We start from the raw sequence: 27,967 nt of genomic DNA on the forward strand, positions 1-27,967 counted from the left end.
TACCTTGAGGTTCAGCTGGAGGCAGCATGAGTAAGAGCATGGAGCAAGCGCTGGGCATGTTCATTCTGTGGTTACCGGCGATTAATCTGGTTGTGATCTCCTGTGCATCTAAGGGGTCTGAGGGGAGCAGACTGAGGTTACACTGTTTCAGGCCTGGAATTCCCAGGAAAGGATTTAGCTCAGTAGGAAAGGAACTTCATTTTCCTCATCCGAATAGGGAGAGAAGTGGGTTTGTTCTCTGGGGATTCTTAGTTTTTCTTCTCCCCTCTGTTGATTCTTTCAACAAGTATTTATTATAGAACCAGTAAATTCATCATTTCACAAATAATTATTTAGTTACAGTGCCCCTTCTAGTACTATGATTCTATGATGATTTTTAAGTAGATTTATTTAGACTGACAAAACAACAGATATATTTTTGCTCACCAGAAGTTTTTGACCCTCATGCTTCTACGTATTAATAGTTTCCCCCCTCCTTTGAACGTTCCCAGTATCTTATATCTACTTTATCGTACTTTGTATTTTCACTTCATAATTTCATTATGTATGTGTATACTGTCTTCTCATTCTTACTAAATGTTAAACTCCAGGAGGTGGGGCCCACGTGCAACCTATCTTTGTATACTCTACAGTGCTCAGCTTAAGAAGCATTTATTTTTTTTTAAAAGCTTTTATTTATTTATTTGACACAAAGAGAGAGCGCGAGAGCAGGAACACAAGCAGGGGGAGTGGGACAGGGAGAAGCAGGCTTCCTGCCGAGCAGGGAGCCCGATGTGGGACTCGATTCCAGGACCCTGGGATCATGACCTGAGCCGAAGGCAGACACTTAACGACTGAGCCACCCAGGCGCCCGTTTTTTTTTTGTTGTTTTTTTTTTAAAGATTTAAGAGGCATTTAAAACTGTGTTGAATGAACGGTTTAATATCTGCTTCCTAGAGAAATCACTACAATAAGTTTAAATGTTTCAAGTTATACTAATTTTTACCTGAAGATTCCTGCTGGAAATGATTGAAGAGGACTTGAGAGGCAAATTTCTAGGCTCTCTTACCACCACTGCTTTATTAATTTCTTGGAGATATAAAAAAATACCACACTAGTTTTTGTTTGTTACATTTTTATTACAACAATAATACATATTCACTGTAGAAACTTTATATTATCATAATCAAAAAGAAGAAATCAAAACCTCCCATAATCATAACTCAGAAATAACCACAGTTAATGGTTTTAGAGCAGTTTTGAGAGCTTTACATAAATGTGGCAAATCTGCTCTTCAGAAAGACAACTATTCTGTGTTCCTCTGTAAGTGTGAGGACGCTCCTCATTTATGCCAACACTGAATATAATCACTAATATTAATCCTGGCAAATGGGCAGGGGACAAAATCATTCCTTTAGAAATTAATTTCTTTGAATACTAATTTAATCCAACTAATTTAATTGAAATTTTTCATGCATTTATTGACCATTTGTATTTCCTTTGTGAATGGCCTTTTCACATATGCCTATTTTTCTATTGGGATGTTTATCTATCTTCATTTTTTTTTTTAATTTTTTTGAGAGCTGGATGTGTATTAATAAACATTTTCCCCAGTCAGGCATTTGTCTTTTACCATATTTCCTTTCAGGGTCACCGATCCCTAGGAAGTAAGTCTAACGAACTAAGTGAATGTCAGATCTATGATCACCTCTTCCTCTCTCATTTCTAAGCTGAGTCAAAGTGAGGAGCTAGAATGTCTTCCAGGAATGGAAGCAAACATAACAACCACCAGTGGAATATTATTTGCTCTGTGAAGAGAATTATTTTCAGAAACGATGGTAAAAATAGCCTTTACAAATTTTAAATGCCCTTACTTTTGATGATTACTAAAAAATTAGACCTGATACGCCGGCTTTCTGTTTACCCTTAAGAATATTATGTGTAGTACTGGTCTAAAAAGGAAAGAATGGGAAGTGCATGCTAGCGATGACAAGTCAGATTTGGTAATTACAGCTAACAGTACCGTCTGTTCAGCGACTATTGATGCATTGAAGTATTTCCATGGGATATGTATGGGAGTCACGTATGGCTGTGCCCCGTCAACTCAATAGAGAATGACACTCTTATAGTTTGGTAACTAAGAAGTTAGCTGGGGGCAATGCTGAAATTCTTTCCTCTTGGGAAAAGGAAACTATGAGGGAGGAGAAAAGTGAAAGAAATCACAAAAGAGAAAGGGCAAAGTAACATGGCTGGGAGTACAGAGGTACAGAAAAAAGAAAAAGAAAAACAAATAGCTGTATTAACCCAGGAGATTGAGAAGTGAAGCTCAGGAAAAAAAATACATTCTTTAAATTTATTATGGGGCAATTATCAAAATTGGGTGCACTGTTCCTTTTATATCATTTATATAAGTGGGGCTTTACAAATACGGAACAGTTTTTTAATGTACTAAAAGGAATGTATTCCTCGTATGGCATAAAAATAGTTAAACCTGTCTTCCATGGCGCATAAATGTTGAAAGCAGTTTGCTTTTGAGATCTTTTTAATTTTTTAAAGTCACACATGCAGACAGCTAAACTGGGCATTAGAAGGCCTGCAAGCTGTTTGCCAGAATTCAAAGTCCTGTCAGATCTCCTATTATTTTCAGATGTGCGTTCACCAGCAGTAGCTTCAGAAGCAAGTGGAAAAACTGATCATTTATAATTGTATTTGGGTTGTATAAATAAAAGGTGCTCAGTTAGGGGCTGTTTCTATTTGAAGTCACTTTAAAATTCAATGAAAAGAATTGGCCTAAAGGGCCCAACCCGAGGGCTATCATAGTTTCTAATTATGAAACCAGTCCAAATTTGAACCCTTTCCTGGAAGAAAAACCAGGAACATTTATTGACCTAGGATTGTTGGTGCAGAGTAAGCCACAGATAATAATAATCTTTATTTTTAATCATTTCTCACTTTCTTCCAAACTCTTGTTTAGTTCAATGCTGTGAGTAGGGAAAAGAGCAATTTGAGATTAAAGCAAAAATATAACAGTGGTTATTGCAAAAATATAACAATGGTTATTTCAAAAAAATCTTAAAGATTATGAAATTATTAAAATGTTTGCAAAAATAACACTAAAATACGGTTGATTTACTTGTATTAAAACACAAATTAGAGGCAAAGTTTCAGGCTTTCTCCTAAGTAGTTTTAAAGCCTTACTTTAAATAGTACCAATTAAATGTAAATAAGGTGAATATAATAGTCTATCAGAGAAATAAAGCCTGGATGCTCTTATTTCAGTTCACCAACAAGTATAATGTAAAGTACAATTGCTTAGAAAGAAAAAAACGAGGTTCAAATAAGGGTAACACTTTTAAAAAAATTAGAGAATGATCACTAAAATTCTGATGAAGGTTTGTGAATCATGGTTTTCAAATGGCCATTTGAGCAGCATGACTCATGTGCTATCCTCCCTCTTTGGCCTCTTTCCACAGTCAACCAAAAATTAGTGATGAAAATCACACATGAAGGAAACACATCAAGAGGTTTTAAATTCTGACATATAAACATGGTTCGCATCGCTATGGATGCAAGACTAAAACTGCAGGTATTTTGATTACAATGAAAGGTTTAAAAACCACTAGTTGACTCTAATAGTTTCACTTAAATGAAGTGGAAATGAGTGATCTCTTAAATTTTTTCTTAACATTTTTAGTTTTTGCCAGCCTAATTTTATTTATGATCTGATCTGTGAGCCCTGACACGTGAAGCATATTTCTCTGGTTTAAGGTAACTTTTAAACTTACTGATTTTCATTATTATGGATCAGTAACATAATTTATAATATTTCCCCAACTATGGCAATACTGAACTACAGAACATTAAACCAATTTATCCATTTTCTAATGCCTGATTATTTTTCTGAATTCTATAATGGTTTTGTTTTTCTTTCAAATATATGTAAATGTGCGTGGGTGTATATATGTATGTACATATATATACACACACACACAATATGTATATATGCCTACAAATATACATATATACCCACTATATGTGTGTGTGCATGTATGTATACACACGTGTATACACATGCACGCACACACACAAATACCTACACGGAGATCTGCAGAAAAATGTTATCTTCACATGTTCAAAGGGATTCCCAGAGTTCAAAACCCAGGATTTGTAGCACCAATCCATGGAAAGACATAATACTTAAAATCACAAAATAATTTTGTGTACTCTGAGACAAATCATGCCACACAAACCTGTACACATGAACATCAGAAGGCGGGAAGACTCTCTTGATTAACTTTATATAAACTCCTGACATAAAAGTGAAAAATGAAACATAAATGATACCCCTTTTTAGCTCAACTGTTAAAAAGCCAATTATCTACCTGTGAATGTGTGCCACATACAAATACTTGGAAGACACTTCATAATCAAAGTGAGAAACTCTAGCACCTGCAACCAACAGTCATTCTATCTGTGAAAGTGCTAATAAAACATAAACCTGAAAGGCAGTATTCCTAGCTGCAAGACGACATTGTTGTAATTAAGGAAAACCTGTGCACGAGTTGGCGGAGTCCTGTCTTGCGGAGTCCTCCGTCCTCGTCGAGTGGGAGGGTCACACTGGGAAAGACTAATAAGGGCAGAGATGCGTCCCCCTTCCCCACTCGCAGGGAGCTCCCTCGGGCCACTCCTCGGCGGTGCGGCAGCCCGGGCCGGACTCCACTGCGCCTCTGAGGGGCTCAAACACACATTCAAGGTAAGCTGCGCAGCTTTGCCACCGGCCCTTTCACTTGCCGGGCCGCACACATGCCGGGTCTATGTCATCTGCTCATGTTGCTGGTCATTTGCGTGCATCTGCTTTTCAAGAAAATGTAAAAACTGTGCTTTACAGGTAAATATATTTTGGTAGATAAATAATGCACACCTGCAATTACGCATTCCCATAGGTAGCTTAATGATGGGACCAAGAACGTTTGGCACGATATGGCCACTTTAATATGCTACATAGAATGTAGTTCGTGTTCAGATGTTCACGTAATGCAGGCTTTATGCCTTATACTTTAGTTCTAGGTGGTTTTTCTGGCTACGTGTGTTTGTAAAGGAGAGCTATGAGCACTGCTGATGCGGGTGAGAACAGACATCAAATACAGAAGAAAAAAAAATATCCATGGGGTTAAATGCACAGAACAAATAAACTCAATATAAATGCATGCCGTTAGATCGTTATTTTTGGTCTACATCTAGAGACGTTACCCATTGGAAGCGAGGAGACAGTTAAGGGGTATAAACTGGAAGACGCGAGGTTCCGGCGCCTCGCTCTCGGGTCGGGGGTTACTTATTCCGACATGCGGGTATTTCTCCCAAGCGCTGCTCCGCAGGACTGCGCGGGCGGGGATCCCGGCCTCCCCCAGCCCCGGCTAGTCTCGCGGCGGCCGGTGTGGCTCCTTAATTACCCTGCAGCCTGCGCAGCGCGGCCCCACCGAGCGCAGCCGCCGTCCCCGCCGTCCCTGCAGCCGCCGCCGCCGCCGCCGCCGCGGGGACGTCCCGGTCCCGGCGCTCGGAGAACGCGGCCCCCGCCTCCGCCGCCTTGGCTGCGAGATCCAGCCGCCACCGCCGTCAGCGCGCCGGCGCCGACGCCACCGCGGCGGTGAGCAGGGAGGCGGCGCGGCGCAGCGCAGCCCGCTAGGGCACTGTGGGGTCCCGAAGAAGTTTGTTGGCGCGGAACCAAGCGCGCCGCGGCCGCCGGGCACGCTAGCTCCTTCTGAGCAGGCGGGCGTGTAAGCGAGACCTGCCCCGTGTAGGGTGAGGGAGGGAGACAGCAGGCGAGTCGGGGTGGGCAGGCCAGGTTGCAGGAGCCCCAGAGGCACAGAGAGGTTGGGAAATGGAGAGAAACAGGGTATCAGAACTCATTGCCGGCCTCAGGGCACAGTGGGCTGGGGATCCAAAAGAGGGGAACCCAGAACCCTGAAAATGCGGACAGTTTTAATTGAACCATTCAGGAATTGCAGCAGCGAGTGATCATGAGCCCCGGCTTGAGGCTGGGGAGTGCAAGGGTAAAGGAAACACTTGTGCTGCCTCCTTCCATTCACAATTCCAAGAGGGCTTGGTCCCATCTTCTGCTTGGAGGAGAAGTCTGAGGAGAAACAAGAAGGGGGGGGGGGGCGGTGGGGTGCGGTTCGGGACGCTCAAGAGGAATTTATATCTGCTTGATAATGGAGAGGATGAAATAAAACCACTCCAACATCTTTCCCTACCCCCACCCCCAACAAAAAGTGAAAGAGCAATGGCACTGATTATTCTCAGTCCAAACCAAGCAGTACTGTCATTTTTAAAGAGATAAAACAAAACAAAACAAAACAAACCCCTCAAATGTGTGGCTTCCAGCATCTCCTTGCTGGTGCGTGAGGAGAGAGCTGTAGGACTCTAAGTAGAGATTTTTGGATATGTGCCTGCAAAGGAGGAATTGAGATGTTTAGATGTTCAGATGGTGCAAAATGTACCTAAAATTTCCTGAGGAGGGTTGACAGGGTTCTTTGAGTGGGAATATCTCTTCAGGTTGGAAAAGAGGAAGGGGATCCCGGGGTACAACAATTTATTCTCTCCCTAGGGGATAGAAAATGGAGGAAGTTACTGGCACATGCTTCCATGAGGTTCTGTCCAGTCTGATCCCTCAAACTGGCTAGGCACCTAAGTGGGGTTTCCTGGGAAAGAGGGAGAAGATGTAGTGATAGAGCAGGGGAGTGAGCCTGAACCTGATGTGAAAAGGTCAGGGAAAAACTGAAAAGGTGAAAGAAAACCAAATGTGATTATTATCACAGTTAGGACATTATCTCTGTATCCGAATCATTGTCATCCAAGGAAACCATCTAAAACAGATAGAAGCCCATTGTATTCTCCAGAAACAGAAAATTTCCATCTACTTTATGGTCCTTCTGTTTAATCTCTCCTGTTGAAATTGTAGTTCGTTTTTTCCCCAGCAGGCAATAATGCCCAGTGGGTACACAGAGTGGATGGTTTTAGAGGCAAGAGAACATATGGAAATAGAAACCATAGTTGTACATGGATGTGGATGGAGATGGAGGGTATTACACTGAGTGACGTAAGTCAATCAAAGAAAGACAATTATATGGTTTCACTCATTTGTGGAATATAAGAAACAGCGTAGAGGATCATAGGGGAAGGGAGGGAAAATTGAATGGGAAGTCATCAGAGAGGGAGAAAAACCATGAGAGACTCTTAACTGTAGGAAACAAACTGAGGGTTGCTGGAGGGGAGATGGGTGGGGGGATGGGGTAACTGGGTGAGGGGTATTAAGGAGGGCACGTGATGTAATGAGCACTGGGTGTTATATGCAACTGATGAATTATTGAATTCTACATCTATAACTAATGATTTACTATATGTTGGCTGATTGAATTTAAATAAAAACAAAACAAAAACAATTGACATCATAAATACAAATTCAAGTGAAAATGAAAAATTAGCAGGAATACAAATTAGCAGGGCTAGAGAGATGCTAATATATAACCTGGAAAGGATGCTGAAAAAAAATAGAATGAATGGGATTGGAGTTGGATTATTCGAGGCACGCTGCATTAAGGTCATGTATCTTAAAGAGGCAGAGAATAAAGAGGCTTAGCAGAAGAGAGCAAGAGAGAGGGCATTCCATCCAGAAGGAATGGCATGTGTGCAGGCTTAGAGGTGGGAGTGAGCAGTCATGTGCTTGGTAAGACAGAGAATCCTAGCTGGGATGAAATCGGAGATGAGGAGAGCAGATAGCACTTGCCAAGGAGAGATCCGAAAGGAGAAACTGAGAGGCAAGGGGCTTTTTACGGTGTTATTTTGTAGGTCTTTAGTGAGATAATCAGGTGAGGAAGTTCCATATTGAGTTTGGAAATTGATAGGTGGCAAATGTGAGAGTGGGAATAATAGGCCTGACCCATGATATTCCATGATATTTGTGAAGCCCACAGGGTCTTGTTACCTCTCTTTGAGAGAGATCAAAAATAATCATGAGATTGTAAGATTATTAGATCATAAAGTTAGTAGAGCCCTTCAAGTAGGAAAATTAGGAAAACTTGATACATAAGGAAAATATATACGTCTGTTAATTTAAAATTTTAAGTGGCATTGGATCACTGATACAGATATATCTGTGAAAATGAAGCTAGAGAATGGAAATCTGAAAAAATGTAGGTCATTCATAATGATGGAAGTTGAGAATGGTACCAAAAAAAGTTGATGGAGACGATAGGTCAGAGAAGTGAATCAATAAAACAAGTTGTCGAGGGTGAAGAGAATCAGTTAAGCACGTTCAAAGGGAACCTGAGGTTGGAGACCCTCTGGGAAGTAGGCACTAGTTTTGAAGTGTCAGGAGAAATAACATAGAAGTTTGGGAAAATGTGATAGAATTGATCAGTTTTAGAGGTTTATAAACATTGAGAACCAGGGGATATATTTTCTGTGATGGAAGAAAAATTCAGTAGTATTATCTTTTGTGCATCTCATTAAATAACTGAAATTATGTTCACTGAGCCTTCTTTTAGTAATAATTCTCCACCTGTATCTTCTGTAAATGTTAAGTCCATATCTGGATATATTACTTAACAGTTTGAACCTCCATTTGTTTAATTTTGGAAATGTGTTGTCTTAGACTATATTCATCCTACAAATTGATCAAGTAGGCACCTACTAAATGCCGTGTTTAAACATTATTTAATGTTTGAACAAAACACAAATGATAAAATACTTTTTTTTCTACAAGATGTTCAGTATAGAGAAGAGACAGAATGCACACAGGTTATTAAAATGCTGTGTAGACTGGGCTGAAGCAGAGGTGGGTACTGAGCTCCATTGGATTGCAAGGCAGTGAGTAAATGAACTCTGTGATGGCTCTTGCAGACTTCATAGAGGACATGGCATTTGAACTGCATGTAGAAGGCAGAGTAAATGATCACCAGTTGGAAAGAGAATTGGAAGGACATCCCAACAGCCCAAACCGCATGTGCGAAGCATGGCACATTTGGGGAATTGTGAAGAGTTTGATGGTGTAAAGTTTGTTTGGAAGGAGGTAGCAGGCCACGAGACTGGTCAGATGAGTTGAGGACCCCACTGTGAAAGAGCCTTGAGAGCTTCCCTTAGAAATGGCCAATGAAAAACCACCAGGAGATATTAATAAAGCAGAACACTAACTTGATTAGATCGCTGCTATAGAATTCTAGAACAGTAGGGAGATAGAATCAAGGGGAACCAGACTGAAGGAAAGGAATGTAGTTAGGAGTCTGCTGCACTTTTACAGATTAGAAATGGTAAGGAGGTAAGTTAGTTTTTGTAAGGATGAAGAAGTTGGTATGGATTCAAAGGAAATTTTTAAAGGTAGATTTGATAGACTTGATAGAGGTTTGATATAGGAGGGGTAAAGAATGAGTTGAAGAGGATTTTGAAATTTCTAACTTAGGTTCTTAAGTTAAATATGATGCCTGTAATTAAAATATAAAGGTCAAGGGCTTTCTGTAGATTATAATGAGGGCAGAACCCTTGCCGAAGCTGCAACAGACTTCTGCAAACTATCTTCAATTTCATTGCTGTAGTCAATGATAAAATTATGAAATAATGCTAGATCTAGTCCTGAGCTCTTGGGAATTTTTGTCCTATTATTGGCTTGGAATTTAGCTCTATAGGCATGGCTTTTCAGCTGGTTTTCTCCAATAGTTTATAGACTCTGCTGTAGCTTCACTAAAGACAGATTCTAAAGATTGGTAAAAGAACAGATGTGTACCACCTGTTGTTTTTGCTTATTTACAAGATGTGTGACTTCATAATACTATGGCCAGATACATACAGGCATATTGGAGGGTAGTCAAGAGGTTCGATTTAAGAATTGGTCCCCTACCCAGTCACACAGCAATTCTATTTATAATGAATACTCTGAAAACATGTGTTCTTTCAGTCACTTGACAAATCAAATTTACTTTTCTGAAAGTTGAAATGTGGTGTTGCTCATTTAACAGTCCACATAAAGCAAATTAGGATTCTTTCTCTATTTTCTCCCTTTGCCTCTTTCATTTTCCTTCCCATGTTATTTTCTATTTCTGTCTTAATTCTAATGTTCTGACCCTTTACCTAATACCAAATTTCAAAGACGCAGAGTGAGCATTATAAAATGTTAGATGACATAACAGTAAAACGATTCATGTTCCATTGGCAGATTTGGTTTGGTTTGTTTTGGTTTACTCAAAAACTTGTGCTAAGACGTACCTGACCATCTTATTTAGCAAGCCTGCTGTTTCATCATTCTACTCACTCTGCTTTCCTTTACTTCCTAGTGTCTATCTCGCAAAGATAAAGTATGTGCTTGTTTGTTTTTGGTTTCCCTGACCAGAGTGACACCAAGGACTTCCTCTGTTTGGTTCCCTGCTATCTCCCCAATGACTGTTGTCTCCCCCCCATGGCTCATAGTAGGAGTCTCATTGTATGGATGGAGTGAAAGATTAAGGTTTTTCCACAGTTCCTTTCTGTCCTTTTTGTGCTCGCTGTACATGAATTTAGATTAATAAGGAATTTTTAAAAATCCATGTCCTAATTAAAATATTTTGATAGTTGCCTCATAGGTTTTCAAGCACCGAATAAGGGTAAGTTAAGGGATAGTGACTTTCCTTTTTAATTACCTTGCCCCAGCCAATATCTGAAACTATTCCAGTTGGCCAAGGATGGTGAGAATAATGGGTTAGAAGTCGAGGTTATAGATAGACCTTCAGGCAGCCTTTATCTCTTTGTTGTCACGGCAATGAGAAATCAGTTACAGACAGGGCTCTCTGGTTGATTTTAGAGTTCATAGGCCCCAGCACTGTTGTCTGCTCAAGACTGCCAGTACTGGGCACGTTCACAGTTATGACCTTGGTCCTTTGTAGTGCTGGGAAGGAACTGCCTGGGTCTGGCTAGCATCTTGATAGATGGTAGCTGAAAATTTAGAAGAAGTGTATAGGGATATGATAGGTCTATCCCACAACCTGATGTGTAACGGCACTGGCTTCTTAGGCAAGAAGAACTGGACTTAGATCTCAGGCTCTGGGATCTTCTCTATGATCTTCGAGTTTTCATATCTGTAGAATGGGGACCTGATACTTGTCTTCTGTACTACCCTTAGGCCCAGGCAACAAGGTCCCTGCTCTGGGCCTTACATTTTGGAAGGCCTTTATATGGCCTCGCTCTGGATGTGCTCCTGCTCTCAGGGTTAGGAGTCCACAGAGTTACAGGTACCTGTCCACCCAAAGCCCAAGCTGCTTGATGAGGCTCTGGAAGATCCTGAAGTTCCCTGACCAAGTGACTCTTAGTCCTCTTACAGGACCTGTCAGACTTCTTCCTTGGGTTCATCTTCCTAAGGGCAGACCAAGTTACTGGTAGGAACACTTGTAGGCCCCAGTGGGTATCAAGGAGCGACTGCTTGCCGCTGTTGTGGACAGAGCTTAGATTTACTGGTATGTTCCCATACATGTGGGTGAGGCTCCTCATGGTGCAGACGAAGGCGAGAATGGGAAAAAATGAGAGAAGAGCTTTGGTCCAGCCCAGAGACTGGTTCATCCTTTGCAGCCTGCTATGTTCAGTTCTAAATTTGACTCGGGCTTTCAGGTCTTTGTGAAGGTATACTTGCCAAGATAAAAGGATAAAGCACATTTCTTCTTAGTTTTATTAGCTTTATTATATTTAAACATACAGTATATGGATCTCTTGCCCTATACCCTGCTCCTGTTAGGGGCAGACATGCTTGCCTCTCAATAAATACCACATATAAAAGAAATTCTGCTTCAGAAAATGAGAACATGTGTAACCAGTATTCCCCATGTCCTTCTTAAAATGTATCATGAGCCATATTTGTACAAAAAAAATGATTTGAGGCCGTCAGTAACCTCAGCATCCATATATATTATTCTGAGGTTCTTCATTGGTCAATTCACTGGGAAAGCATTGAAGGTCTGTGTTAACATTTATTTTTTTTTTTTTTTTTTTTTTTAAGATTTTATTTATTTATTTGAGAGAGAGAATGAGATAGAGAGCATGAGAGGGGATAGGGTCAGAGGACGAAGCAGACTCCCCGCCGAGCAGGGAGCCCGACGCGGGACTCGATCCCGGGACTCCAGGATCACGACCTGAGCCGAAGGCAGTCGCCCAACCAACTGAGCCACCCAGGCGCCCCTGTGTTAACATTTAAATCTTACCCGGGAAGAGCAACACATTAAATTGTGACAATGTTGGCTTGAATGAATTTATTTATTTATTTTAAGATCTTATTTATTTATTTGACAGAGAGAGACACAGCGAGAGAGGGAACACAAACAGGGGGAGTGGGAGAGGGAGAAACAGGCTTCCCATGGAGTGGGGAGCCCACTGCAGGCTAGAACCCAGGACACTGGGATCATGACCTGAGCTGAAGACAGACATTTAACAACTGAGCCACCCAGGCACCTCTGTTGGCTTGAATTTATCAAACTATTTTGGTAGTCATCTAGCTGGGATCTGAGGGGACAAAATAGAAAATTGGCAAGTTTTGATGATGAAGGAGGTTGTGGACAAAGCCCAGAATTGAGAATTCCTGGAGAGCATTGGAGGTGGGTCCAGAACAGAAAGAAGCAGCCTGAAATCAGTGGGTTCTGGGGACAGTGAGAAGGATCTGGAGGATAGGTCCAGAAGGACCCCAATGGAAGTTTTTCCCAACCCTTCAACTGCCTGAAGCAGAGGTTAAAGATCTGGAAAAGGTATTTTTTAAAACATATACAAGGATTTATTTTGAAATCTTTACCAAGTTTACCTTTACCTTTACCAAACCTTTACCAAATGTTCATAGTGGAAAAAAAATGTTCAGAGTGTACTTAATCAGGATCAAAACAACAGAAACCTCAACTAGTAAACATGTTTTAAAATGTGCAAAGAGATGTACACCTGAAACTAATATAACACTGTATGTTAACTATACTGGAATTAAAATAAAAAACTTAAAAAGAAAAATAATAAAATGTATCAAAAGAAAGAATGTTCATGATGGTCCTTGAAATATTGTAAGATCTTGAAACGCCTTAAGAATTATAAAAGTCTAAATAATCATCACTGCAGATTCAAAGATAAATATATTTTACTGTATCTCAAGATTTGGAAATTGGCAATCTCTTACTTTTTTTAATTCAAAGAATATTTATTGAGCCCCTGCTTTTCCAGATACTATGCTAGGTGCCCAGGATAAGGTGATGAACAAGACAGACATAGTCTCTGCCTTCAAGGAACATAAGGTTGACTGGAGGCAATAAACATATGTACTGTGTTTATTAACGTATGTCCAGACAAAATAGTCTGAGCTGGAGAATAATGGGGTGAGGATACTTCTTTGTCAGGTAAGGACTCTTCCACACAGTAACATTTACATTGAGAGATGTAGGATGAACAGGACCCAGCATTATCCACGTTGAGGTAATAGCATGCACAAAAGCCCTGAGTTTGGAAAGAGCAAGGGAATTTGAGGACTAGGTCATCAGTGAAGAGAACAGTACCAAATGAGGCTGGAGAGGGGGTAGGGGCTAGTTTAGTCAGGGCTTCTAGGCCATAGAAAGGCTTTTGGATTACATATGAAGTACAATGGGAAACCATGAAAGGGTAAAAGCAGGGGAGTGCCATGATTCACCTTTTATTTTAAGAAAAGCTCTCTAGGACACCTGGGTGGGTCAGTCGGTTAAGTGTCTGCTTTCGGCTCAGATCATGATCCCAGGGTCCTGGGATAGAGCCCCACATTAGGCTCCCTGCTCAGTGGGGAGTCTGCTTCGCCCTCTGCCCCTCCTCCCCCAACTCATCCACTCGTGCAGGCATGAGCTCTCTCTCAAAAAAAAAAAAAATTCTTTTTTTTTAAAGAAAAGCTCTCTAGTGCCCAGTTAGGAAGCTGTTGAGGAGTCTAAACCAGGGTAACCTGAACTAGGATTACAGCAGAGGAATGGAGGGCAGGTAACACTGATATGACTTGCTGACTGGATGTGGGGGATGGTGCTGAGGAAGACAGGAACATCAGTGTGATGCTTGAGTTCCTGGTTTGAGCATTTTGGTGGGTGCTAACTGAGACTGGGAAGAGCATGAGAGGAGTACATTGTGGTTGGGAATCAGGCATTTAATTTGGACATAATAAGTTACAGGTGTCTGTGCAACATCTAAGAGGGAATATAGAATAGACAGCTGGCTACACAATCTAATGTTAAGAGAAGATTGGACTGGGCATACAAATTTTAGAATTATCTGACAGATACGTTCAAAGCGAAGAGAATGGTGAGATCACCTAAGGAGACCTTATAAAGAGTTGGGCAAGGAGGGCTCACAGATCCCAGGATTAAGAAATCAGGTAGAAACAAGATTTGAGAAGGGATTTATAAGGAAATCCCAGAGAGTGTGAGGGCGGGGAGGCCAATGAGAGTGAGGATTTCAAGAAGGAGAGAGTGGTCAGCTATTGGAAATACCACCAAAAGTTGAATTAGATGGGGAGAGAAAAGGTTTCTTCTTTCAAGTTCTTGCTGAACTTGGTGAGAGACATTTCAATGGAGGGTGGAATGGCAATTCATCAGTAACTAGGACATTTGGTCAACTATCCATAATATCTTCTTCAAACATTTTGCATAAATGAGATTGAAGCTAGGTGCTATCAATCTCTAAGTGGCTCAAGGAAACAGTTGGGAGACCTCAAGATTGAGTTAATATGCTTATGGTTGTATAGCTCTCTGGTTCTTTGTTGCTATAACAGGGACCAAAGCTTCAACGAACATAAATTTCTAGGATGCTTCGGCATTTCCTCATTGTCCAAATATCAATGTCAACCTCAGGCTTAGGAGATAAATATAACTACATTTTTATTTATTGTTATTTGTGAATATGTAGAGCAAACAATTATAATAGCAGGTAATTTTTATGAATACTTAATATGTTCAAGGATCTTTACTATGCTTTTCCCAGGTGTTAAATAATTTATTGCTAGTGTTATTATCAGTTTTCAGGTAAATAAATGAAGGCTTAGTGAAATTACATAACTTGTTCATAAGTGACAAAGTCTGGACATGAAACCATGATTTCCACCACTATATTACACTGCTAAGTTATCAACTCTAAATAAGAGTTGCTTCGGAAAAATGTCTCTTCATGTCTTCTGCCCATTTTTTTAACTCCATTTTTTTGTTTTCTTGGTGTTGAGCTGTGTGAGTTCTTTATATATTTTGGATATTAACCCCTTATCAGATCTATCATTTCAAATATCCTCTCCCTTTCTGTAGGTTGCCTTTTTGTTTTGTTGATGGTTTCCTTTACTGTGCAAAAATTTTGTTGACAGTTTTGCATCTGTGTTCAAGAGAGATTTGCCTGTGATTTTCTTTTCTTGTAATATCATTGTCAAAAAAAAAAATCATTGTCGAGTATGGTGTAATAATTTTGCTGACTTAATGATTTACTCTCTTTGCCTATTCTCTGAAAATTTTTTTAAGTGAAAGTTCAGTGATAATTACTGCTTAAATATTTGGTAAAATTTTCTGATTTAATCCATCTGTACCTTAAGATTATTTGCATGGTAATTTTTTATTGAATTTTTAATGATTATAATAGTGTAAAACTTACTTTTTTTTCTTGTTTATGTTTTAGTAATTGAAATCCCTTTAAGTAATAAAAATTTCTAGAAGATAAGAAATCGCTACTTAAAACTGCAAACAAAGGATCTCTTCAATAATTAGATTAATATTTGTGAGTTCATTTATTTGAAATAAAATTAATTGTTACTAGCTGATTGGAAATAATAGGATAAGTTTGCAAAGTCATATGAGGATTAGGACTATATCTAGATGAAAGAGTTCAAAAGAAATAAGGCATAAAACCAGATGTTTGATATTTAGAATAGCACATACGATTTTAGTATTGCAGTTGCTGCTTTTAGCTATTCATCCAGAAATATCTAAAATCTTGAATTAATTTTAAAATGCTGATCTTAGGGTATTTTGCACATGCAGAATACCAAAGAGGATGGCCTTGGTTTTTTCCTAGAGTGTGTACTGACAACATTTAGACATTGGTATGACAGACTCTTTTATATTTGACTCTTGAGTAAACTTTGATAGCAAATAAATGATTCAATATTATTTGCATATTTAGAAGTCTTAGAATAGCTATTCCAATAATACTGCAATTGTTAAATACACTGAAGGAGCCATTATATTTTTACTTGCAATTTATTTCCATGTTTAGTTATTTCACTATAAAATTAATTTAAGTAATATTTAAGTTTTCCATTATAGGGATTCTATTTACTAAATCTTTTATTGTAATACCTATAAAGTAGTAGTCTATATTTAGAAAGACAAATGATTATGGAGGGTAACACATTGTTAAATCTGATGCCAGTGGTAGGCTCAGGTGAGGTAGGCATGGCGTATATCCATTTTTCTCTTTGAACAGAAGGAAAGATTGCTTTTCACGTGTCTAGTAATCCCTCCAGTAGCAGTGATTGTTCCAGTAACAACATAGTTAAGTTTATAGAAAATGTAATATCAGTTGAGACAAAATATGTAACACTAATATTCAGAAGAGAAAATAGAATTGTGAATAATAAGATTATATTTTAAAAATATAAATCATTGTATATGACACCAAAAGAACAGGTTAGAAGAAAAATAGGTAAATTGGATGACATGCAAATAAAAAAACTGCAGCAAAGGACACAATCAAGAGAGTGAAGGGGTAACCCACAACACGGAAGAAAATATTTGCAAATCATGTCTGAAAAGGGGCAAATATCCAGAATATATAAAGAACTCCTAAAATTCAACAACAGAAAACCAGATTTAAAAATGGGGAAAGGATTTCAATAGATATTTCTCCAAAGAAGATATGCAAATAGATAATAAACATATGAAAAGATGTTCAACATCACTAATCCTTAGGGAAATGAAAATAAAAAACACAATGAGATACCATCTTGCACCCATTAGGATGGTTGCTATTAAAAATACTACTACTACTAATAATGTTGATGAGGATGTGGAGAATTTGGAATTGTTGTGCATTGTTGGTGGGAATATAAAATGGTGCAGCTGCTATGGCAAACAGTATGTTCATTACTCAGAAAATTCAAAATAGAATTTTCATATGATCCAGCAACTCCATTTCTGGGTATGTACCCTAAAGAATTAAAAGCAGGGACTTGAACAGGTATTTGTTCATTCGTGTTTATAGCAGCATTATTCACAATAGTCAAAAGCAACCCAAGTGTCCATCAACAGATGAATGGATAAACAAAACATAGTATATACATACAGTGCAATATTATTCAGCTTTAAAAAGGAAGGAAATTCTGACACATGCTACCACATGGATGAACCTTAGGGACATTATGCTAAGTGAAATAAAGTCACTAAAGGATAAATACTGTATGATTCCGCTCATATGAGGTACCTAGAGTAGTCAAATTCATAGAGACAGAAAGTAAAGTGGTGGTTTCCAGGGGTTGGGGGAGGGAGAAATGGGAAGTTAGTGTTTAATAGTTACAGAATCTCAGTTTTGCAAGATGAGAAGTTATGGATGGTAGTGATGATCACACAATAATATGAAGGTACTTAATGCCACTGAAAAAGATCGTAGATTTTATGTTAGGTGTGTTTTACCAGCATTTAGAAATATATATATATACATATATATATACACACACAAAAATCATTTTAAGTGGTATAGCTTTAAAAAACACATGTTAGGAAGAGAAAATTTAAGGCATAAGAGGCTTTGTGGACACTGATAATTAGGAACTAATCAGAAAATATTTTTGGAGCTTTTTCATACACATTAAGGTATATATTGTGTTATTATGTATCATTACATATATAATCGTATATCCAATTATATAATTATATATATTGTAAAAATCTATTGTGTTCTCTTTGGTGATGAGGGTTTTCTAGAGATCATGATGAGAGGAACCGTATACAAGAAGCTCAGTTCCAATATTTTGTTTTGTTGCAGATCTGTGGCCACTTGTTCACATGGTTTCGAGGCACAATGAGGCATGCTGGCTCTTGGAAACTCTGGCTCTGGGTGGCACTGCTTCTGCTTCCGGCTTCCATTTCCGTGACTGTCAGGGACAAGTCAGGTATCCAGACCGCCTCTTTTGTCCAGTCACTAAATGTTATTTATAGCCTTTCGGTTATTTTTAAAATCATTAAAATAAGTTGTTGGGGTTGAGGAGGCCATAGATTAAATCTACTAGTACAAAATAAATAATTCATTGTTTTTCCCCATTGACCTTTCATGTTGCACATTGAGAATTTCTAAAATTACCTCATTTTCCCCATATATATATATCAGTCTAAATAGACTTTCTTTTCTCTCATTGATGTTTATAAATATAAATTTGTGTGGATAATTCTCTGTGTGTATTTTTCTCCTTTTCCCCTCTGTTATAAGTTATTCAAATTAGAAGTACCTAAGTCTATTGCTAATTAGGTTTAACCAGGAACATACTTAATCTTAATTAGGGAAAAGCAAAAAACAGAATAGGAGATATAAAAAGAAACGTAGTTTAATTATATGTAAGTTCTATAGCATCTCAGATGAAATGAACAAAAGATTAATAGTTGTTAGAGCACTTTTTTGCACTAAATAGATAATATTTATTTGCAATTGTTAAATTATCAACTTCACAAATGTTTCCAAATGGCTTGAAGGCAGTTTGAAACATTTACTCTCACCTCTGATTTTTAAAAATGATTATGTGGCTAATTTGGAAAACTTTTCTTGAACTTTGAGTTGTAAATTACTGATCTAGATGTACTTCTAAGTCAAACTAGACACACTGGAGAAGACATTTGCTAAGCAAAGAGAAACTTCAACTCTCCTATGCAAAGGATCACATAAGATATGTTCTGATGATGGTCACATATGATGATGTATTCTGAAACTCTGAGTCTTATTGTGCTTATTCTTTTGAATATATCTTTAATAAGTTTTGCTAGGCAGGTATAAACACAGCCTGGTAGAGACTTTTGAGTTTGAAGCACACATAGAATCAAAGCAGTCTCTTATAAAGATATAACAAGTCTTAGTCTCTCAGCGTTATGTCTTTATGACTTTTAAATTAATTTGGCAGGAGGTGCATTTCCTAATAATCCACGTGAAAGTTTGAATATTCTACCGCTGTATCAATGATATCCTGAGGCTGTCATATTTTTGGGGGGAAACACTTTCTTCAGTGAGAAATAAATCAGAATTGACTCATGACAAAAGAAAGTCCATAGGTCAAGGAGAGTTCATTCTGATAATGTTGAGCTCTTAATTTCTTTATGTTTCCTCCTTTTAAGAACACTAGTAGGTAATGGGATTTGCAACTTACACAGAGAGGATAGGACTTCTTTGGTTAGAAAGGAAAATGAATCTTTGGTTGAGCAGGACACAGTTCCTAGGGACGTGCTAGTGTATAATAAATGTTCTTAATAATGTTTGAAGGATCTACAATAAATGTAATTCCAATTTTAGTTTGAGCAGAAATCATCTGGGGTATTGATTCCTAAATCCCACTCTGAGATTGTCATTATGCAGGATAGGCTGGGGTGGGATTCAGCAATTTACATTTTTAACAAGCTCCCCAGGTGAATCTAATGCAATGTGTCTGACGAAGACATTGGGAGAAACACTCACTTTTGGAATAATTAATTGACATTTTTTTCTTCTTTTTTTCCTTTTCCTTCTTGGTTATCTTGCATCTTATGCTACCAGATTCCCTTTGTTTTATCTTATTTTATTTTATTTTATGTTATTTTTGCCTCTAGTAACTCTTTTGAAAAAAATTGTGGTAGGAACACTTAACATTAGATCTCCCCTCTTAAGAAATATCTAAGTGTGTAATTCAGTATTGTTGACTATAGGCACAATGTTGCACAGCAGATCTCTAGAACTTAATCATCTTGTGTGACTAAAACTCCCCCATTTTGGGATTCCCCAGGATGTTTTGCTTTTGCAGCTTTGGTATTTCAATTCTTTAATCATGTTATATTGTATGTAGGACTCCTGAAATGCATATATTCTGGTCCAATTAACTGTCCCAAATTGATCTTTCTAAAAGATTTTTCTAAGAAGTATGAATTCAAAATTAATCTGAACTCTAACAAGATACACATAATATGAAGCACTGAGGGAAATTAATACAGACAAAAATGAAGAGTTGATTTTTATCAGGCCGTTTGAGAGAGTGTTCCTGAAGCAACACGTACTGAACGTGCCATGGAAATTGCTTAACTTCAGGTATCGTTCTCATTAATTGAAAATGTCAGCACAGCACTGCCAAGGGATTATTGAAGAATATGACACGCTGGGCATGGCCTGACAGGGAGCTGTTCTTGTGTCTTGTGTCTCTGATTCACAGTGCAAGGTTCCCTTTTTAGTTTCCTCATGTGCAGACCTGCGTGTGTGGTCACTAACCATTTACCGGAGGGAAGTGATTACATCTAAAAATAAGATATAACAAATCTGAGGGAGAGGCTAGGGTTTCAACTCTGGAGTTTGTGGAATTGTCAGCAGTCTACTGTTAAACCTAAATATACGAAGGATAAATTGAGCCTTCTAATTGCTTTATTTTAACTCTATGGTATGCTTAATGATACTTGGGATGTTGTTCCAGTTGGGACGGAATTCAAGAGTAATACAGAAAGATTCAATACAACTTGAATTTTAAAATCTTGAAGCTATTAAGAATTCAGTTATTTCTGGGCGCCTGGGTGGCTCAGTTGGTTAAGCGACTGCCTTCGGCTCAGATCATGATCCTGGAGTCCCTGGATCGAGTCCCGCATCGGGCTCCCTGCTCAGCAGGGAGTCTGCTTCTCCCTCTCCCGCTCCCCCCTCTTGTGCTCTCTCTCTCTCTCTCTCAAATAAACAAATAAAATCTTTAAAAAAAAAAAAAGAATTCAGTTATTTCTTAGTCTTATCAGTTTTACTATTATGTTGAGATTATGAGTTAAGGCATATTTATATATTTTCATATTGCAGGTAATCAATTTGAATGTGGCAGTTCAGCTCAGTTGTCAAAAGAGGGTGGGGAAGAGAACCATATTAAAAATATACATTATGCAGATCTTAAAACTTGTTTTAATCTGTTTCTTAAAACTTTCTGTTATGATAGAAGTTTATATGTTGAAAAATTAAAGGTTCCTCTTTTTGTTCTACTTTACTAAATCTGGTCTAAGGCCAAAGTACTGAGTTACCATCAAAAATAATAAAAACAGCAAACCAGAGTAAGGAAAAGCAGCAAATCCTCCCCCCACCCAGGGGCTCCTGGGTAGCTCAGTAGGTTAAACTCCGACTCATTCATTTTGGCTCAGGTCATGATCTCAGGTTATGAGATGGAGCCCCTCATCAGGCTCTGTGCTGGGTGTGGAGCCTGCTTGAAGTTCTGTCTCTCCCTCTCCCTCTGGTCCGCTCCCCCTCCCCCACCTAAAAAACAAAAAACCAACCTTGATAAAAGGAGAGATAATAGAATGCCATTTCTTTTTCTTATGGTAAAACATCAGGTTAAGTGTCTAGATGGAATTGATTATAAACTTAGGCCCTAGACCATGTGCATATACCTTTTAAAACTAGTTTTCTGTAAATTACAAGGAAAAACTGTTACTCTGAAATTTGGCTTTAATTAATTGACTGTGTACACACTGCACTCTTAAACTCAGAGTAGGAAGTATGCTATCATATAGAGAATTTTATTTTGTGTTTTTAAGAATTCCTCATATTCAATATGGTGCCATATAACTGACAAATATACTTTGTAACTCCTAAATTTTTGAAGTGGAGGAAAGTTCCACAATTATTAAATAAAAATTATAGCTCCTAACCAGGTGTTCTTTGGAGGAATAGCTTGGTATTAAAACAATGACAACAAACCCGCAAGAAGCTGTGAGGATTTTGTGACCTTTTGTGACTTTTTTGTTAAAATAGCTGTGTTCTCATTTCTTTTTTTTTTTCTTGGTCACTTTTCCATATTATTTTTATTATATTTTGGCATGATGACCTTTACCTATATTTGTTAACCAATGTTTTTCTCCTCGCACAGGATACTCTATAATCCTTTATCAGAGGTGTTATCCAAGTACGAAATATACAGGAGGCCTGCAGGGAACCAGGAACAATAACATAAAAAGGCCTGCTTCCCCCTCATCCCAACAGAGAGTCTGTTTTAGCCTTTTTTTTTAAAAAAATGTGAAACACCTAAAGTTTCTTCTTTGCTCTGTTTACGAAAACAGACCAGTACTGCATCTGTGGGAAATTGCTACTCTTCACCTTCCCGATTCTAATCTTGAAGCAAATGCCGTATTATGGGTTTTGTCACTAACAGTAAGGAAAACAATTTTCCTTAATGGATGTTAGAAAAGAAGAGTGATGGGGGTGCCTGGGTGGCTCAGTTGGTTAAGCGTCTGACTCTTGGTCTCATCTCAGGTCTTGATCCACAGTCATGGGTTCGAGCCCCGAGTTGGGGTCCACACCCATAATCTACCCAAATTGGACCTAGCTGCCCTCCTTTCAGCAACCTTCCAATCTGGTGAGCTGCCCAGGTCCTTCAAAACAGGTCAAGAGGAAAGTGGGTCTGACAATCACCGACAACATCTTAGCAGGAATTTGTCAGAAACCTTTGCATTTGCTTTTCAAAAGGTCTGTCGATTAAGGGTCCCCAAGTAGTACATCTTTTGTGGTGAAATTTTAGTAATTACTTTTGAAATATTCCAGAGAACCTTGGGAGTTTCACTGCAGCAGTGATTCTCCTCTGTCTACCTGATAGGATATTTGGATCTTATCAGTAGTTCTTCAAGGTACATGCACATTTACTCAAAAACTGTACTTTATTTTATATTAAAATCTATGTGTCAATATTTATAGAAGTTAACACATCCAACTTGTGATAGCCACATCTACTGCCTTGCCATTTGTATGTGATGGATCTCTAAGATTCATGCATTCAGATTATTATTGTACCTTGAATCTTACCCCCAATTAATTAATGTTTAGTTTTCCTTTGTTTTGTTCAGATTTTCACAATAAAGCACATGTTCTAAATATGTGAAGCTATATTTGATTTTCATAAACTAAAGACTTAAGTGGGGAATTACTTTCATGAACATTGCTGGAAATGTTGAATTCTGTTCATTTCAAAGTGACAGGGTTATTACTTTGACGTCATCATATATTCATTAAGTCTTTGGAAGAATTTAAAAATAAGACATATACTGTTTCCAGCTTGATGGTAGGCCAGCATACCTTCCCCTCATGATGAAAGCATCTTCGTAGGAACTCCCTTTCCACTGTCTTGAGATTTGTTTTGTCAGACATCTGTTGGGCTTTCCCTACATATGTCGTGGAGAATCTAATCTTGTTTATTACCATCATATAGTCATTCAAAGTCATTATAAAAATTTGATCAGAATTTCAGTTGTTTTGTTTTGCAAGAATGATTTTTAGCTTGTTTTCTTACAGATATGCTGTTTTCTTCATGTTGAGGTACACACTAAGGGTCAATAAATCTTAGATGCTCAGTGTAGTGAATTTTTACATATACATTTATACATCTGGGTAACTACCACTCAGATCAAATTATAGAACATTTCCAGAACCCCGAGAAGGCTTTCCTGTATCTGCTTTCAGTTGACATCCCACCAAGGTAACCCATACCTTGACGTAATTTAGTTGTACAGTCTTTTGAATTTCATATAAGTGAGATTATGCAGTCTGTATTCTTTTGGGAATGGTATTCTTTCTATTTAATAATGTATCTGTGATATTGAGGTTGTTGCATGTGTCAGAAGTTTATTCTTTTTTATTGTACAATTTTTCATTGTATATACCACAATTTATTCATTTATTCTTTTGTCAGTGAACATTTGGATTGTTTCCAGTTGTATACTATTATCAATAATGCTACAATGATTATTCTCTTCTAAAAGGGTTATTTACACTCATTTTTTTGGTGCTCATTTTTCTTGGGCTGTTGAATTTCCAAGCCATAGAGTTCATGTATATTTAGCTTTAGTAAACACTGTCAATTTTCTAAAGTGGTTGCACTGATTCCCACTCCTACAAACAATGTGGGAGAGTTCTCTTGCTCCACATTCTCATCAAAACTTGGTGCTGTCAGTTTTTTAAGTTTTAGTCATTTAGAAGTATCTCATTGTGGTTTGACTTTGCATTTCCTTGATTACTAATGATGTTGAATACCTTTTCACATGTGGGTTGGCAATTTGGATCTTCACTTTTGTGAAGTGCTTAAATATTTTGTTCATTTTCAAATAGAACTTTCAATATTTTTCTTTCTAATTTGTGAGAGTTCTTTGTATATTCTGGATATGATACATGATCAGATATATGTATTACAATAGTCTATGGCTCTTTTTCATTCTTTTAATATTGTCCTTTGATTTATAAGTATTTTAATTTTAATGAAGTCTGGTTTATCGGTTTTTTGTAATTGGTGCTTTCTGTGTCCCTTTAAGAAATCTTTGCTTCCTCAAGTTCATGAAGATCTTATGTTTTTCTGTAGTCCTTTATTGTTTTATCTTTCACAGTTAGGTTTGGTATCATCTCTAAGTTATTTCTCTGCACGGTGTGAGGTAAGAGTCAAGGCTCAGTGTTTTCCTGTGTGGAGATCCAGTTCACCCACAAACATTTACTGGAAAGACCATCCTTTTCCCACTGAATTACAGTGGCTCCTTTGTGGTAAATAAGAGGACCACATATGCACAGGTCTGATTTTGGACTTTCTATTCTGTTCCATTGATGTCTTTATATGTGCGCTAATCCCACATTATAAAAATTTCTGGTATCTGATAGTGTAGTGAAGCCTTTCTTCGTTTTTGCCTTTACTATTCTAATTTTTTAGAGTTCCATATAAATTTGAGAATCAGCTTGTCAGTTTCCCATACGCTGTTGGGATTTTAATTGGAATTGTACTGAATCTAGGGATAAAAGGAGAATTGATGTCTTAACAATATTGAGTTTTCCAGTGTAAATACTTGGTTTATCCCTTCAGCTATTTAGGACTTTAATCTCCCTTGGCAGTGTTCTCTAATTTTCAATACAGTGATCTTGATGAGATGCTTGGTTTTTATAAAAATGACTATGATTTTGGGTAAAAATTTGGTAATGTTTACAAAATATCCAATTTTACTATCATTTCAGACTTGCAGTCCTGTTAAGATCTCTGAGATAGGAATTTCCATAGTAGCTAAGTAATCTCTAAAATTATTCAGTACTACAATTTCACATATGTATATTACAACTTTTAAATATGATTAAGTGGCAGTGCTATTAGAATCTGATTAATTTTTCTAGTTACATATATTTAGATGATGCCCTGTCACCACCCCTGAAGTCCATGATACATTTGTTCTGGAGGCAAGGAAGCTTGAGATCAGGGTTTCAGCATAGCCAGGTTCTGGTGAGGGCTCTCCTCCTGGATTCCTTATATGGTAGGGAGTGGAGGAGCTCCTGTTTCTCCATCCCCCTGTAAGGACACCAGTCCCATCAGGAAGGCTCCACTTGTATGTCCTCATCCAAACCTAATTACCTCCCAAAGGCCCCACCTACAAATACCATCGCATTGGGGATCAAAGCTCCAACATATGAACTTTGGGGGGACACATTCAGTCCACAGCAGTCCTCTTCCAATCTAAAGTTTAATATCATCTGGCAAGAAAACCTTAATCAAATCTGTGTTCAAATATAGTATTAGTTCATTTGTTTTAATATTAGAACATATTTTGAATATAAAAATTTAATGATGTTAAAGCTAGATAATTTTCTAATTTCAAAAATGTATAGCAACAATTAGAAAGAGTAATATTGTAATAATAATAATAATTATAGCTAACACAAGTGTTGACTCTGTACCAGGCATATGTAATCCTCACAAACATACTCTGAGGTGGGTAATATTCTTATCCTTGATCTATACAAATTTAGTAAAATGGTTTATTATTTTCATTTTATCTTAAGTTTCTAATTGTATTGTCTGATTCAAACTTATTTGAAAAAATAGATTAAAAATGCAGTGCACATCTTCAATTTTCAATTTTTTTAAATAGAAAGACAGTGTCCTTTACTGAGAACAGAGGGACATCAGTTTACCCAGGACAACAGAGATAAGCTTGAAGTTTCAGGTAAGCATTATAATCCTTTGCAAAGAAGTGTTTGTATGAAATTCTCACCATATGTGTATTATATCGTAAGTGATTTTTTGACATTGTAATTTAAGATGATAACATCAATATGAGAAATTAAAAAGAAAGAAGATAAATGATGTGGAAAAAAGTGTTAAGAGCAGAGTACTATATTAACTAAGAACGGCTCAGCCTCTTGGAGGAAAAAAAAGTTATTTAAAATTATAGAAGTGTTGTATCCATTGTAGAAATTTTGAAAAAAGGAAAGGAAATTTATGAGAAAGTACTCACTACCCAAAGATAGCCAGGAGTCCCATTTTGGTGTACCATTCCTCTTTCTTTCTCTGTCTTCCTTTCTCCTCCCTCTCTTCCTCTCTCACACACATACATGTAATCATTAATACATATATTGAATTTGAAATCAAAGCATTGCCTCACGTCAATATATATTCTTCTAAGGCATGATTTTTTTTTAAAACAAGACTGCTTAAATTTCAATTCAATTGCTGTCATATTTTTAACTTAACTGATTTTCTGTCTTTAAACATCAGAAATGCTACAATGAGCTGCTCTGATTATTTTCTTAGGATAATTGCTAGGTCAAAGAAAATTAATATTTGAGGGGCGCCTGGGTGGCTCAGTTGGTTAAGCGACTGCTTTCGGCTCAGGTCATGATCCTGGAGTCCCTGGATCGAGTCCCGCATCAGGCTCCCTGCTCGGCAGGGAGTCTGCTTCTCCCTCTGACTCTCCTCCCTCTCATGTTCTCTGTCTCTCATTCTCTCTCAAATAAATAAATAAAATCTTTAAAAAAAAATTAATATTTGAGTCTTTTGAAACATATTTCATCCTCCTGTATACATACTAAAAGGAGAAAATTGAAATCAAGTAAGGACAACAAAAAAAGTTCTATTTAAAGATATCAGTATCTTTGTGGGTTTCCTAAATTTAACAAAACTACTGGATTAAATCATTTGTCACATTTTATAGGTTTTGACCTAGGAGAGAGCTTTTCTCTGAGACGTGCATTTTGTGAAGGTGATAAAACCTGTTTCAAATTGGGAAGTGCATTTCTTATTAGAGATACCATGTAAGTAAAATCATTTTTCTTTACATTTTAATAATACTATACAAACTATTTTATAAGGAAATTCCAAATAATTTGTTTAAAAAATAAAAATTTTCTCAATAGTATTGTACTTACTTGAATGCTGTGGTAAGTGAGTTGTTTTTATATTTGTTGTTTTTAATAATCTTTGCAATCTGATCTCATTCTGTGGTATAAATGCCATTCACCAATACAGATACAGGTGTAATCTTTGCAGAATAGTAATTAAATCCATTTTTTAAAATTTTATTTTATTATGTTATGTTAATCACCATACATTACATCATCGGTTTTTGATGTAGTGTTCCATGATTCATTGTTTGCATATAACACCCATTGCTCCATTCAATACGTGCCCTCTTTAATACCCATCACCAGGCTAACCCATCCCCCCACCCCTCCCCTCTAGAACCCTCAGTTTTTTCTCAGAGTCCATAGTCTCCCATGGTTCATCTCCCCCTCCGATTTCCCCCCCTTCATTCTTCCCCTCCTGCTATCCTCCTCTTCTTTTTTTTAACATATAATGTATTGTTTTCTTCAGAGGTACAGATCTGTGATTCAACAGTCTTGCACACTTCACAGCGCTCACCATAGCACATACCCTCCCCAATGTCTATCACCCAGCCACCCCATCCCTCCCACCCCCCACCACTCCAGCAACCCTCAGTTTGTTTCCTGAGATTAAGAATTCCTCACTAGAGGGGCG

At 37.7% G+C, this 27,967-nt stretch overlaps 1 protein-coding gene across 1 annotated transcript in view; it reads left to right on the forward strand.

Annotated features, from left to right (window-relative positions):
• Positions 1-4,652: 4,652 nt before the first annotated feature.
• The window catches only part of LOC102728278 (uncharacterized), a 249,854-nt gene continuing 226,539 nt past the window's right edge, over positions 4,653-27,967 (forward strand). Inside the window, exons 1-4 of the mRNA XM_081829350.1 lie at positions 4,653-4,732; positions 17,992-18,118; positions 26,082-26,156; positions 27,144-27,243. Of these exons, the coding sequence (XP_081685476.1) occupies positions 18,028-18,118; positions 26,082-26,156; positions 27,144-27,243 (266 nt within the window). The 5' untranslated portion in view covers positions 4,653-4,732; positions 17,992-18,027. The remainder of the gene's footprint in view (positions 4,733-17,991; positions 18,119-26,081; positions 26,157-27,143; positions 27,244-27,967) is intronic.

This window comes from Leptonychotes weddellii, chromosome 8, assembly GCF_054177405.1.
Source record: "Leptonychotes weddellii isolate Sample4059 chromosome 8, ASM5417740v2, whole genome shotgun sequence".
Lineage (NCBI taxonomy): Eukaryota > Metazoa > Chordata > Mammalia > Carnivora > Phocidae > Leptonychotes > Leptonychotes weddellii.